This window comes from Myxocyprinus asiaticus, chromosome 29, assembly GCF_019703515.2.
Source record: "Myxocyprinus asiaticus isolate MX2 ecotype Aquarium Trade chromosome 29, UBuf_Myxa_2, whole genome shotgun sequence".
Classification (NCBI taxonomy): Eukaryota; Metazoa; Chordata; class Actinopteri; order Cypriniformes; family Catostomidae; genus Myxocyprinus; species Myxocyprinus asiaticus.
Window position 1 is genome coordinate 15,065,183 of NC_059372.1, and position 15,080 is coordinate 15,080,262.

At 38.0% G+C, this 15,080-nt stretch overlaps 2 protein-coding genes across 5 annotated transcripts; both read right to left on the reverse strand.

Moving 5' to 3' along the window:
- Positions 1–201: 201 nt before the first annotated feature.
- LOC127420446 (targeting protein for Xklp2-like) lies at positions 202–10,364 on the reverse strand. Of its 3 annotated transcripts, none has more exons than XM_051662745.1 (18): positions 10,231–10,346; positions 9,772–9,819; positions 9,540–9,667; positions 7,263–7,409; positions 7,054–7,171; positions 6,705–6,779; positions 6,253–6,399; positions 5,892–6,001; positions 4,838–5,001; positions 4,596–4,764; positions 4,299–4,437; positions 3,891–4,107; positions 3,692–3,787; positions 2,923–3,093; positions 2,621–2,767; positions 1,350–1,461; positions 926–1,092; positions 202–615 (listed from the first exon to the last, which is right to left on the reverse strand). In XM_051662745.1, the coding sequence occupies exons 3-18, from the start codon at positions 9,646–9,648 to the stop codon at positions 505–507; spliced, it is 2,199 nt and encodes a 732-aa protein (XP_051518705.1). In that variant the 5' UTR covers positions 9,649–9,667; positions 9,772–9,819; positions 10,231–10,346; the 3' UTR covers positions 202–504. The 3 variants fall into 3 exon arrangements, with proteins under 3 accessions (XP_051518705.1, XP_051518703.1, XP_051518704.1); XM_051662743.1 differs by having other exon boundaries at positions 926–1,113; XM_051662744.1 differs by lacking the exon at positions 9,772–9,819 and having other exon boundaries at positions 926–1,113; positions 10,231–10,364.
- Positions 10,365–10,744: 380 nt separating this feature from the next.
- trappc6b (trafficking protein particle complex subunit 6B) lies at positions 10,745–13,739 on the reverse strand. 2 transcript variants are annotated; one of them, XM_051662773.1, is made up of 6 exons: positions 13,423–13,739; positions 13,220–13,287; positions 12,847–12,964; positions 12,570–12,653; positions 11,276–11,369; positions 10,745–11,064 (listed from the first exon to the last, which is right to left on the reverse strand). In XM_051662773.1, the coding sequence occupies exons 1-6, from the start codon at positions 13,498–13,500 to the stop codon at positions 11,033–11,035; spliced, it is 474 nt and encodes a 157-aa protein (XP_051518733.1). In that variant the 5' UTR covers positions 13,501–13,739; the 3' UTR covers positions 10,745–11,032. The 2 variants fall into 2 exon arrangements, with proteins under 2 accessions (XP_051518733.1, XP_051518732.1); XM_051662772.1 differs by having other exon boundaries at positions 13,184–13,287.
- Positions 13,740–15,080: the final 1,341 nt, after the last annotated feature.

Here is a 15,080-nt window from a genome sequence, read left to right on the forward strand (position 1 = left end):
AAACTTCTCAAAGCCACCTCATGGGTCGAGAATCCTTGGCCAGGTTGGGAATAGCATACTTCTATTTCTGTCATATCTTAATTTTCTATGGCTTAAATTCCAACACTTAAATTGATTTATTTTAGCATTCTCATAAAATCCATCTTACACCGATACATGGACGTACTGGGGCCTGGTCAGTCAAAACACACAGCATTTATATACTAAGGTTTCTTTATTACGAGAGATGGAAGAAAACAGTAAAAAATAAAAAAGGGACAGAAAACAGTCTGCATATACAGGGGAATTAGAGAAAATGTTTAGCAGGGAAAGTTATCACAATCCTGATAAATGGATTTACTAGACCACAAAGGGTCAGAAAAGGCTTGTACAAAAGCCACAAAAAACTTCTACACTCTCCACATATTAAGAGACATTGTCGAGGCATACCAGAAGTAGCAAAACACATTAAAAATATAAAGAGAACTATGTACAATTCAGTTGATGTAACGCCACGTTACGCATTTACATGCGGAAACGGTCCGAAAAGTTTGGAGATTGCGGTACTGTGAGGGACACGTCACTCTTTTTCAACTCCACTGGCTTGTAGCGTCTGATTGGCTGGGCTTTATGCACCTTTGAAAGAAGGTGAAAAAGGCAGGTCAATTAAATTGAAGTAAAAGTCCTCATAAATGCCAACCTACCACAAGTCAGGGATCACACTTTTCAAACCAATAAATTTCCATGACACTCCAAGTTATTCACGATTACTGGATAAGAATGTTTAAAGAGCCATTTCTGCCGATAGAATCCTTTGAGACTAGCATGAGTTTTGCAGAATTGTGAAAATTAAGAAAATCCCTAAATTGAGCCCAAAACAACGAATACTTTTTGCCTTTCAAACATCAGATTCATACAAAGTACCATTCACTCTGAAATTTCTTACCTGTTCCTGTCGTAGCCTTGCAATCTCCTCCTTTTCTTGCTCTTCTTGTTCTCTAGCCCGCTCTTCTTCCATGTGAGCCTTCAGCGCTTCCTTCTCGCTAGCCTCTCTCTCGTACTCCAGACGCTCCTTGGCTCGCCGCTCTGTCAACAACTGGAAGCCCTCCGGAACTGTAGAATTAGTAGTATTGGCTTGAGAAAGGTGCCAAAAACGAACAAAGAGGACCAAGTGAAGTGGTCAAGTAAAGCGAGTTGTGACAGCAGTGTGAAAGTTGGAAGCAAGAAAGAGTTGTTTTTGGAGTTAGCAGTGCACAATCAACATTACTCAAAGCCAGCAAGCCCAAGGGAAGTTCTGACTGGAGATACATCTATAGTGCAGCACTAGGTGGGAAGAGTACAAAAACATCCACCACATAAATGCAACATACCAAGGATGGAGCGATTCTCTTTCTTTGGTTGGAAAGGCTCCTTATGAGTTACTGTGTTTGGTCGTGCCTTAAAACATGCTGCTTCAGCCTGTTGTTTCAATTCTTCTTTCATCTGGGGAGGAAAAATTACACATTTCAGGAACCAGTTATTAAAAATGGAGGGATAATTCACCCAAAAATTAATTCTCACTCACTCACCCACCCACATTCCATCCCAGATGTGTATGACTGAATCTCAGTTCTTTAGGTCTATAATGCAAGTAATTGGTGGTCAGAACTTTGATGGTCCAAAAACAAAAAGCAGCATAAAAGTAATCCATACGACTCCAGTGGTTAAATCTATATCTTTAGAAGTGATATGATTGGTGTGGGTGAGAAACAGATCAATATTAAAGTCATTTTTTTTTTACTATAAATCTCCACTTAATATTTTTGGTGATTTGCTATCTTTGTGCATATCACCACCTAAAGAGCAGGGAGGGGAATTTATAGTAGGACTATAACATTGATCTGTTTCTCACCCACATCTATCATATCACTTCTAAAGATATAGATTTAACCACTGGAGTGTTATGGATTACTTTTAAGCTGCCTTTTTGATTTTTGGACCTTCAAAGTTCTGGTCACAGTTCACTTGCATTGTATCAACTTACAGCGCCGAGATATTTTCTTCTCAAAATCTTTGTGTTCAGCAGAAAAAAAAAGGTCATACACATCTGGGATGGCATGACGTTATTAAATGAGAATTTTAATTTTTGGTGAACTCTCCCTTTAACAAAAGGGTACAAACTGCAAACAATGCCATATCAAAGACAACATATTTAATAAATATGATTTCAATTAGATTTTCCTGATTAACTGGATTATAAAATGTTAAACTGACATTTCAATAAGTTTTTCATTCCATGACATTTAACAAGTCATCATGAAATCAAAACGGCCCCCATGTACATTAATGCATGTTCAATGTGTCCTTTACATTGTTATATTAAAAAAAATAAACACACATCACAAATCCCTCTTTTCAACCACTCCCACCACCTGACCCCATTCTGATATATCACTCTATGCCCTGTTTCCACAATCCAATCTATATCTGATAGATTAAGTCCTACCCTGTATTTTCTCACTGAACATTGTATTCACTTGAAATACATCAGAATACAAAAGCAAAATGAGCTGTGAAAGATGACTCATAACAGCTCTATATGATCCTTTAAATGGATGAGCCATGTTACAGTGATGGAAAATGCCAGAAAGAAAGATCTCACCATCTGTTCCCAGCGTTCACCCTTTGCTGCTCCACGTTCATCAATCATCAGTTTGAATGGAGCAGGTTTGGTTGGCTCCAAGACTTTTTTCTCAGGTAGGTGCACTTCATGGAAATCAGGAAGGGGTTGTGCCTTGAACTTTGGCACCTGTGAAATTTGAAACATTGTATTTTGGCATGATACACATGATTGGCAAAATTCAAGCTCTTTTGAGATGTACCAACACCAAAACAAATAAGTAACTTTAGTTTGAAGATGCACAACTTGGTCAGAGCTTTCAGCTCTCTTGTAAAAGAATATACCTCTTCATTTCTTAGTTCCTCCAGTTTCTTCTCCTTCATTGCCCTCCGTTCACGCTCACGTTCCTCAAATGAGAAAGGGCACATTTCTACCTGGCTCTTGGCTAGAGGTTTGGGCTGGAAGGGCAGGTAGTGAGGCACAGCAAGTGCTTTAATCGGAGCAGGAGGCTTTTCCTGAATGTGAAAAATGTATGGGAATAAGTTGATATGCAACAGATCCATTTCATGAAAATGAGGCAATTGAAACCTGGACCCTGCAATGAATATGGTTGTTGCAAGTTTCTTTGTATGGGAGCAAGTGGCCAATCAGTGAAGTTTAGATGCTCTATTGGTCGAATGTCTACTTGCCATTCAAATAAGCAAATAAATTAACCAAACTTCAACTTGGTAGACAGCAAAAGACAATTTCAGCACATATGCTTGCACACCTGCCCTCACATATCATGAATGGAACAGAACGACCACCAGTTAAAGCTGAAATAACTTTCTCCTATCCAAGTTTTATATACAGAGACAATTAGAAGTAGGCCACTCATAGGCTAATTTTCTTAAACCGTAAGCACAGTCTCTGTAGCGCTACGAAAACTTCTATACAAACACAACATTGACTCAGCCAATGGTGCGAGTTGGGGGTGGGACTATCTCTGACCAATGGCAGATGGGGACATATTCTTAAGCGGTTTTGAAAACAGTATTTTTGCAATTCCGTTTGGTGGCGCAAAAAATGATATACTTCAACTTTAAGCATGCATGTATGCATGATAACCTTTACCTCTTCCTGTTTCTTTTCCACTCTCACACGATTTTTTAGAGCAAATGCAGGTGATTCTGGCACAGTTGGATTTAGCACTTTCTTCTCTGGGACTCCCTAAGTATTTAAAAAGCAGGAAATGCAGAATTATGAATATACAAAAGGTAAACCTCTATGGCAAGTAATGCCCAAAATAAATGGGTTATGGTCTGATACCAACCACAATTTCCTCCAAAATTCGGGTGGGTAAGGGTCTAGAATGAAACGTGTGGTCCTCTGGTTCTTCTGGCATTTTGCTGGCCTGTCTCTCCTGAATTCGCTTTTCAATCTCCAGCTGGAAGCCCTCTGGCCGGGTAGCTTCCTTAACTGCGGGCTTCTTGGGAACCAGAGCCCCTTCTAGAATCTTTCGGTTGAGTTCTAGAGCTTTGAACTTAAACCTGAGACAGGAATGTTTTTACTCATTACTTGTGCCAGTAAGCAAAAGATTAAATGAGAAACAGACATTTCTTGAATCATCTTTGCATCATTCTGAAGGGGTTCACATTTTGCGATATAACCGTATAAACGTAAATCCCCTACATATACATTATACTAAAGTCCATGCAAAAAATATCCAAGCTTGACTTACTGCTGAAGTTTTTCTGCTTCCTCAGCCTCAATCTCTGCTGTGCTCTTCATCAGTGTGGGGCGGCTCCTCTGGCGGGTCATTAACTGTGGAGTTTTGGGGTGCGTGATCTTTGGCTTCAAAGTCTTCACTGGTGACGGTCCTGGAAACGAAAACAGGCAAAATGAGTCAGAGTCCTGAAGTATAGATTTAAGGCTTATACAAAAACCAAAGCGGAGGATACAGACAAGGTAAATTAACTACAGCTAGCTACAAACAAGACTGAATAAGCTACCAGAAACAGTGTTAGAGCAGACACACCTCTCTCCTGGCTCTGCCGGCTACGCAAGTGATAGCGGGTAGGTGTGCGTTTCTGGAACAGCTCAATCTGTTGGGCCATTGGCACGTAGGTTCCAGTCTCCTCTAGCTTCCTCTTCCCTCTAGAGAGGTTGAAGGGTTTGGGGACGGTTGTTCCCTTTGGAGCCTTCAACTATAGGAAAAAAGGAAAATAAATATTGCCATTCATCAATCAGCTACTCGTCAAAGACAGTGCTGGTACTCACAGGGGAAGCTGGGTGCTTGCGGAGCTGAGAGGTAAAATCCATCTCCTTATACAAGTTGTCCTCTGAAGAGGCCACATCTGTGTGGTTCTTAAGCCTGCTGTCTGAACGGAAGTTAAACTCTTTGGGAATGGTGGTGGACAGCACTTGCCTTTTAGGAGGCTGACCTTTAAAACGATACAAAAAAAAAAACAAACCAAAAATTGATGCAATGTACACAACCAAAACTAAAGCGCAGGTACGGTCAAGTCAACTTACACTTCCACGGTTACAGGGATTCAAGTAAAGCAATTATACCAAGGTATTTTGGTGTGGCATGCTTCTGTTTGAGAAATTCGTCGTTTCATTTCCTACTGTACTTAAACTGGGGGGGGGGGGAGGTGATATATGCCTACCACTAAATGCTGCCTTCATATGAAGTCAGAAATATCATAAATTACAATTTCCAAGCACATGAATGACAAAGTTGCATTTATCAATGGGAAACTCAGAATTCTCATCAACAAGGCGTTTAACCGCAGAATTGCTACTCACTGGATGTTTTGTTTTTGGCACCATTCGGAGTAAACTCTAGAGAATGTCATGTGTGAAAATCCCAGCAGATCAGCAGTTACAGAAATACTCAAACCAGCCCGTTTGGCATCAACAATCATGCCACAGTTTAAATTACAGATCACTCCCGCCCCCCCATTCTGATGGCTGATATGAACATTAACTGAAGCTCCTGACCCATATCTGCTTTTGCTTAATTTTATACATTACACAGCTGCCACACGATTGACTGAATAGATAATCGCATTAATAAGTAGGTGTACAGGTGTACCTAATAAAGTGCTCAGTGAGTGTAGTTTACGGTCAACTAATGTAAAGCTAATAACACACCCGTCAAGCAAATTACTCATTTGATTTCATGCATTAATAAACCACAGGTTGTGGAAAAGTGCTGTAGGAGTATTCACTTTTGCTTATCCACATGCTTATTTATCCACACTTTTGTCATTGTTCATTTGTTTTAGTTTGACTTCTTCCATATTTTGCATCAGACTTGAGAACTCACAGCCTGCCAGTGCAGCCCTATAGCTGGCCTCATTCTTACGGCGCTGTTCGGCCACTTCTTTCTGCAGAGCCTCAATGCGCTCCAACTCCTGTTGCTCTGTGCTTCTCTGCCTATGGTTTAAAGACAACATGCAGAATTTAAATGGGATATTTCACCTCAACATGGAGAGAAAAAAAAATAAAAAAAACACTACTATCATGATGTTCTTAAAATAATGTGCTCCATTGAAAACACACAAGGGGGAGCTCTAGCTCTTTAATGAAAAAAAATAAATAAATAAAAAAAAAGTTGAAAGTGTGTGTAATCAGTGTAGTGCCCCAAACTCTGACACTTTAAGACCATTTAAAAAATTTTAACTTACTGTGTAGTGTTAGCAGCAGAGGCAGTATCTGAGGCAGCATCTGAGGCAGCAGCAGAGGTCTTTGAGGCAAAGGATGATTTGTTCTTCAGCCTGATACTACTCCTCACACCAGCACCACTGTGTCGAGCAGACCTGGATGTTGAGCTCCTTGAAGAAACCAGGATGTTTAACTCATGAAAGGTGAACACTGAATGTCATTACTTTTGAGTAAGGCTCCTCTAACCAAATACTCAACCAGCCAATTCACCAGTGAAACCTGCTAAACTTGCTATATCCACACGCAGTGCCCTTCATAGTTTGTAAAAGCAACCCAAGATGACTTTTACCTTCGCCTGTGTTCAAAAACCCTCCTTGCCATGGTAGTTGGTACAACTCTATGTCATGAGACAAAAAGGCTAATTGAGCATTCTATAATAGACTAAAAATGGATTGAAATATTAGGACTAACATACCTCCTTTTCTTGACAATAGGTGGTGTTGAAGGAGCTGTACACATGTCATTTTTGGGCACTGGCCGTTTTGAAACTCTGCAGAGGAAAATACAGATGAAAACATGAGACCACCACCACAGATGCAATAAATCAGTGGCAAACTGCATAATTTAGTGCAGTTTCTAGCCAATTATGCTGAACAAAAACAACTAAACTTAACATTTGCTTATAGAAATGTCCATGCCTGCAAGATTACTCATTTCAAAAACTTTTCCAGGCCTGGAACAATTCAAACGCCTTGATATTTGCAGGTTTTTTTCTAATGGGCATAAACTCCGAATAGGGTCTGTAGAGCTGAAGTTCTCCATACCTGCGGGGTTGAGCTGGAGCTGGCTTCTGGCCCTGACCAGGAGCTGCAGTAGTTTTGCCATTTCCCCATGATGTGACAATGTTAGATGAGGCCACTCTAGAGGTGCTTTCTGTAACATCTGAAGAAGAGCAGATGTTAAGAGCATCTGTACAAAATGAATGTTTTTCCTAAGATTGTTTAAAGTTTCTCAAAGTTAGTTTTTTTCCAACCTGATTTTGTGGTCTCATCTTGTTTGACCATAGGAGATACCAAAGCTTTGGGCCTGTTGGTGTTATGGGTTTCATCAAAAGGCTTTGTCGTCCGTAAAGGGGTGGTGAGCTGTTCCATAGTACCATTTTTAGGAGCTGCCATTAAATCTAAAAGTAAAACATGGTAGTTAATAAACAGACATGAACTCCCGAACCTATCAACATTTCAGGTTAAAATTCTTTTTGCAAATATAAATTTCAAATGCACTGAAGTTTAGTTTCAAGTTGGTTCACTGCTTTTGATTTCACTAGTTCTGTCGTGTGACAAATATTTCATGTAGTGGAGGTCACAAAAACATGGACAATAATTACAAAACAATTTAAAATCTACTTTCAGTAGCATTTTAGGCAAGATGTCACACCGCAGGACTGAATAAACATTTAAATCTTCCACACAAATATTTCAAATAAAAATTTTTAGGATGTAGAGTTCTAGCTTTTGCCAACTTAAAGCTTGAAAATGCCTTCAAACTGTTGGGTATTTTAACAATTTCTTCTGCAGGTTACACTTTGGGAGACAACTTGGATACAAAGTAGAGATACACCGATATATCGGTTTTACCAATTAATCGGTGCCGAAATTTGCTTTTTGGAACTATCAGTTATCTGCAAATAGTCACTGCTGATAGTTGCCAGAAGTTTTTTCCTTCCTCAGCAATAAACCTATACACAAACAAACATACACGGCAAAAAGTTTGGAATAATGTATAGCTTTTGCTGTTTCAGAAAGAAATTGGTTCTTTGCAACTTTGGTGAATTATTCAACTGATCACAAAGTATAGTCAGGACATTACTGATGTATTAAAAAAAAAAAAAAAACAGCACCACCACTCTTTGAAAAAAGTAATTTGATCAAATCTAGACAGGCCCCATTTCCAGCAGCCATCACTCCAACACCTTATCCATGAGTAATCATGCTAAATTGCTAATTTGGTACTAGAAAAATCACTTGCCACTATGTCAAACACAGTTGAAAGCTATTTGGTTCATTAAATGAAGCTTAACATTGTCTTTGTGTTTGTTTTTGAGTTGCCACAGTATGTAATAGACTGGCATGCCTTAAGGTCAATATTAGGTCAAAAATGGCAAAAAAGAAACAGCTTTCTCTAGAAACTCATCAGTCAATCACTGTTTTGAAGAATGAAGGCTATACAATGCTTAATTTCCAAAAAAAAAAAAAAATGAATATTTCATACAAAAGGTGTACACTACAGTCTTCAAAGACAAAGGACAACTGGCTCTAACAAGGACAGAAAGAGATGTGGAAGGCCAGATGTACAACTAAACAAGAGGATAAGTACATCAGAGTCTCTAGTTTGAGAAATAGACGCCTCACATGTCCTCAGCTGACAGCTTCATTGAATTCTACCCGCTCAACACCAGTTTCATGTACAACAGTAAAGAGAAGACTCAATGGTGCAGGCCTTATGGGAACAATTGCAAAGAAAAAGCCACTTTTGAAACAGAAAAAAAAGGTTAGAGTGGGCAAAGAAACACAGATATTGGACAACAGATAATTGGAAAAGAGTGTTATGGATCTTAACCCCATTGAGCTTTTGTGGGATCAGCTAGACTGTAAGGTGCGTGAGAAGTGCCCGACAAGACAGCCACATCTATGGCAAGTGCTACAGGAAGTGTGGGGTGAAATGTCACCTGAGTATCTGGACAAACTGACAGCTGGAATGCCAAGGATCTGCAAAGCTGTCATTGCTGCATGTGGAGGATTTTTTGAGAACTCTTTGTAGTTTAAGAAGTTCTGAAAAATTCTCAAATTGTATAGTAACTTTTCACGTTATTAATGTCCTGACTATACATTGTGATCAGTTGACCACTTTTATTGAAGTACCAATTTCTTCCCATAACAACATAATCTGTACATTATTCCAAACTTTTGGCCGCCAGTGTATATAAAACTCTTTATCTGGTGAAAATATAGGCTAAAGAAAGAAAGAGATACATTTGGTAAATACTTAATTTTTATGCTAATGTATGTCAGGTCCAGCATTATGCACCAATTCGTAATTTTTCTGGTTATTGGAATTTTGGTTGCACAATAAACTGCTTTTAGACTCTTGTGGCCTCAATGTGTGCCTATCATAGCAAAGAAAGGCAAATATTTTTTTTATTCTATAGATCTAGTTTTTTTTTTTTTTTTTTTTAAACTATGGTTCGATTAATCGGTCATCTGCCTTTTCCACCACCTTGGTTATCGGTCGACCTCTAATACAAAAGCCTTACCAAACCACTGATCAGCATTATCTTGAGGGTCCAAGGCAAAGTCGTCAATAGACTCTATAACATGAGAAGGGGCATCCCATGTATACGCATCAGCAGAGTCCCCTTCCATATCTAAACCAGGTAAAATCCTGCAAAATCAAATAAACAATGCATTTAATTAAATTACATTACACACTGGGTTGTACAGAAAGTTTGGTCGAATATGGCATAGAAGAAGAGAGCAACACTATACTTCCTCTACAGCAAACAGGCGCGAAATGGCAGTTTATGGACCCAAGGCCTAGTTTTGAACAACAACATTCATTTTAACCACCGTCTTTGTATATAACATGTAATTGTATAAATCTGCCCAGTACTTTAAAGACCGGAATATTAAACTGCAGAATAAATTCACATGCAAGATTCCGTCTGCAACTCTGATTACACATCAGCTCGAACAAAGAGCAAAAATGTAAACAAACGCAGCCAAAATATATCTTCACTTACAGTACCAATAAATTACACAATTTAGCAAATTAAAATTAAACGAGTTTAGCTCATTTAAACCGCATATTCACAGTATGGGTTTCGCAATACTTTGGCTAACTTCGACTACGGCCCAAAATGAAAGCTTTAATGAGGGCTTCTTTTAAACTGCATCAGCAGGCTCAAAGAGGCGCATAATATCTTATTAAAAAGCATAAACACTTACACTTCAAGTCGATGCCTTTGATCTCAACCTAAAAGGCTGAAAATATATAGTAAAAAGTTGAAAGAAAGACCCTCGTATGCTTCGACCACAAACAACCCGACGCGAATGCTTCTTTAGTTTGAATGTAAGCGCCGTTAGAATTGCTTTTACAAATCAGCCAATCAGAGGGCTCAATAGGGCGCGTCTCGCTTCCTATTAGCCCCTTGCTTGTGACGTAGGACGTCGCAATGACCACGTGACTGACTGAGGCGGTCTCCCACTCACGAAAAAATCCGACAACATACTAGCAGGACATTTAAAAACTGCATGGAACCTGTATGTCGAATAAAGACTTATAAACGTACTATTATAAGTCTTTTTTTCGGTTTACATATACAGAATACATTTAATACATAGAGTAAACACTTGCGGTTGCTCTAATACAAAGTGTTCTACTTTTCTACTCTCTAAATTTGACTATTTCTAAATATTCATTAATTTCATCACCGAAAAGGAAGCACAAACTGACACATACCATGATTTCAGCTTTAATGCTTTCAGTGCAAATTAATGTTCAATATACAGTGAATATGGACAGCGCATAATGAATGTCAAAATACTAATGAAATACAGTACAATAAGACTTAACCTTTACATTTCAATACACTTTTAATGCCAGTAGTTATCAAAATTAGTTTCTTTACAATACAAATAATAATAATAATTAAAAAAAAAACAGTGACATTAGCATTAAAATGAGAAAGGCAATTAAATAAACTGACAAGGCAATAAAATGATGCCATATGCTCCTTTGTGTAGTGAATCACATCTTCTGGATCATCACCTGGAATTTACCTAAGAACAAACAAAGAGCAAAAGCGGAGGGATAAAAGAATGTGGAGGGAAACAAGAGAGAAATTAATTTTATTATTGATGGGCTCAGTGTGTGAGCACTTATAAAATAAGATTACAACTAGTAAGAATCACATTTTAATTATGAAAGTATCTGTTCATTGTAGTTATTTGTCTAAGATTGTGTATTTCTGTGTATAAACCATTTCCTTACAGGCTGGCATGACTGACACTTCAGCAGTGACTATACTTTTCACACCAAGATTTGAAAGCGCTCCTCGGACCAGGCCACAGGTGAAGGCCAAAAACTGCAGGCAAGAAAAATGAGAAACTGAGAGTCACTAAACACAAAGCATAATGTTATTAATAGATTTCTTGGAAAGACAAATAATGTGCAACAACTGAAGTCCACAGATCTTAACTAGGTATAAAAACAGTTTCATGGAAGAATTTACACAAAAGCTGACAATACTGACTCTGGAGTAGTTTTAGACACAGGCTGTAAAAGTTTCAATCAAAGCATTCAACTCAGATTATTACATTTTCAATCAACATACGATAAATGTTTATTTAAAGGGATAGTTCACCCAAAAGTGAAAATTCTCTCATCATTCACTCACCCTCATGCCATCCCAGATGTGTATGACTTACTTTCTTCTGCAGAACACAAAGATTTTTAGAAAATATTTCAGCTCTGAAGGTCCATACAACGCAAGTGAATGGTGACCAAAACTTTGAAGCTCAAAAAAGCACATAAAGGCAGCATAAATGCACTCCAGTGGTTTAATCCATGTCTTCAGAAGTCATCCAAGTGGTTTTGGATGAACAGACCAAAAACAGCTCCTTTTTCACAATAAATCTTGACATCTGTATTCTCCTTGGCGATCACGATTTTAAGCTCGATTACACAGCGTACCAAGCTTGAAATCATGATCGTGCCTACAGACTGCAATGGCAGTGAAAAAGGGGTTATATTTTGGTGTGTTCTCACCCAAATTCCATTGGATCACTTCAGAAGACATCGATTAAACCCCTGCAGTCGTATGGATTACTTTTATGCTGCCTTTGTGCTTTTTGGAGCTTCAACATTTTAGACACCATTCACTTGCATTGTATGGACCTACAAAGCTGCGATATTCTTCTAAAAATTTACATTTACATTTATGCATTTGGCTGACGCTTTTATCCAAAGCAACTTACAGTGCCCTGATTACAGTGACAATCCCCCTGGAGCAACCCGGAGTTAAGTGCCTTGCTCAAGGACACAATGGTGTGGCTGTGGGGATTGAACCAACAACCTTCCACTTACCAGTTCAGTGCTTTAGTCCACTACATCACCACCACTCCGAAAAACCTTCGTTTGTGTTTAGTTGAACAAAGAAAGTCATACACATCTGGGATGGCATGAGGGTGAGTAAATTATGTGAGAATTTCTAATTATTGAGAAAACAATCCCTTTAAGCTCCTTCCACACCTATTTCACGGCATGAGCTGGGTCTACTACCTACCTTTGGCGCATGTTCCAGATACTGTTTACCAGCAGATAGTTGGGCCAGCAGGCGAAACTTGTTGTCTTGTAGCACATAAATACCCTACAAACAATTCAAACATTCACTTACTACGATCATAACAATCATCATCTCAAGCCATTATTGTCATGTTATTCATAAATGAGATTTACAAGGCTTTATGAATGGGGATGCACAGATTAATTGTTGCACCTCTGACAATCATATTTCGGTTGACAAATAAATAAAAACTGAACTTCCATTATATTGTACACACCTGGTGGTTGGTTCGCAGGTTGTCAATCTGCTTCTTAAAAACACTGGTCCAGAAATCTTTGCAGATGAACTTCATGAAATCAAGCTCATCTTTGAAACGTGGTGTGTCTTTGGTAAACCTGTAATGATCAATGATGTGATGAGTATATACAAATGAGTAATTATTTTTTTAGTACTATTTTAAAGGTCTGCTTAATTTTTTTTTTTTTTTTTTTTACTTTGTTCATTAAAAAAACCACAAACAACTAAGTTCAATTCTGCAGGATATTACACTGACAGGATTTTACAAACGAATCTACAATAAACTCAAGAGTGTTTGCTTGAACATTTGGACTTACGGATGGTCCAAAATAAAAACAGATCTTCCATGATACCTCTCAATTAGTCCTTGTCCCACACGAAACCCCATGTTCTCAAGTTTAGAAACACACCGTCCATTCTCCTGTGCACAGCAGTAAAATCAATGAATTCAGCATGCAACACATACACATTTTTATTAATGTGATTCACCTACTTAGTTATAAATGTTTGATCTTTTATTCTGTTAAACTGTTATCAGTATATCTCCAGTTCTTACCGATTCCCCAGTTTCTACACTGTTGACATATTGAATAATTTCACTGTGCAGGAACTGAAAAAGAGCCTCGTCTGCCATCTCAAGCCACTTCAGCCAATGTCAGACAGAAGCTGACAGGCGACAAGAAAAGGCTATTCGACCCAAATTGATTACACGTATGTACGTTAATAAATTAGCAGCTACTTTAGTACATAGGCGGTATTCGTTGTGCAACGAATTTAATATAGATTAAATTCAAATATTTATCCAGTGTATGTTCGACAGTTCCCTTATTTTTAACAAGTCCGTCGCATCTATTCCACTTCCTGTTTGGCTGAAATTTTAGTTGCCCTTGTATTTGCCTGACTGTAGAAGTTTTTTTTTTTTCCTTCTCGTTAGTAATTATCGAAACGATACATTTGTAGTTTTCTCACTGTTTGGTCTTATAAAATATTTCTGTGATGTATTGCCTACAACGTGGGTATTTAGTACGAAAAAGAGTCGCAGCAGCGAAGAGTCAATTCATTTTTCTTTGTTTTTTAAAAAAATTTTTTTATAGGAGATTCACTTTCAAGAACAGTTCTTTGCCTTATGGCAGTTTATTAGTATACCAATGCGATATATTTATACATAAATGCATATGTGTATATGTAACGAATAAAGTGAAGGATGTTTTATTTAAGATTATCCATCGAGTATACCCGTTTAAAACACATGTGGTACAGCGTTTGTAGAAATGCTCCTGAAACTACAGTATTAAGCATTTATTTTAGAATTGTCCTAAAGTACAAGTGTTTTGGAAAGAGTAAATGGATTTAGAAGAAATAGCTATGTTAACAAGTACACTGGTGGCCAAAAGTTTGGAATAATGTACAGATTTAGCTGTTTCGGAAGGAAATTGGTACTTTAATTCACCAAAGTGGCATTCAGCTGATCACAAAGTATAGTCAGGACATTACTGATATAAAAAACAGCACCATCACTATTTGAAAAAAGTAATTTTTGATCAAATCTAGACAGGCCCCATTTCCAGCAGCAATCACTCCAACACCTTATCCTTGAGTAATTTTGCTGATTTGGTACTAGAAAATCACTTGCCATTATATCAAACACAGTTGAAAGATATTTGGTTCATTAAATTAAGCTTAACATTGTCTTTGTGTTTGTTTATGAGTTGCCACAGTATGTAATAGACTGGCATGTCTTAAGGTCAATATTAGGTCAAAAATGGCAAAAAAGAAACAGCTTTCTCTAGAAACTCATCAGTCAGTTATTGTTTTGAGGAATTAAGGCTATACAATGCTTGAATTGCCAAAAAACTGAAGATTTCATATAAAGGTGTACACTACAGTCTTCAGAGGACAACTGGCTCTAACAAGGACAGAAAGAGATGTGGTAGGCCAGATGTACAACTAAACAAGAGGATAAGTACATCAGAGTCTCTAGTTTGAGAAATAGATGCCTCATATGTCCTCAGCTGACAGCTTCATTGAATTCTACCCACTCAACACCAGTTTCATGTACAACAGTAAAGAGAAGACTCAGGGGTGCAGGCCTTATGGGAACAATTGTAAAGAAAAAGACACCTTTGAAACTGAAAAACAAAAATAAAAGGTTAGAATGGGCAAAGAAACACAGACATTGGACAACAGATAATTGGAAAAGAGTGTTATGGTTCT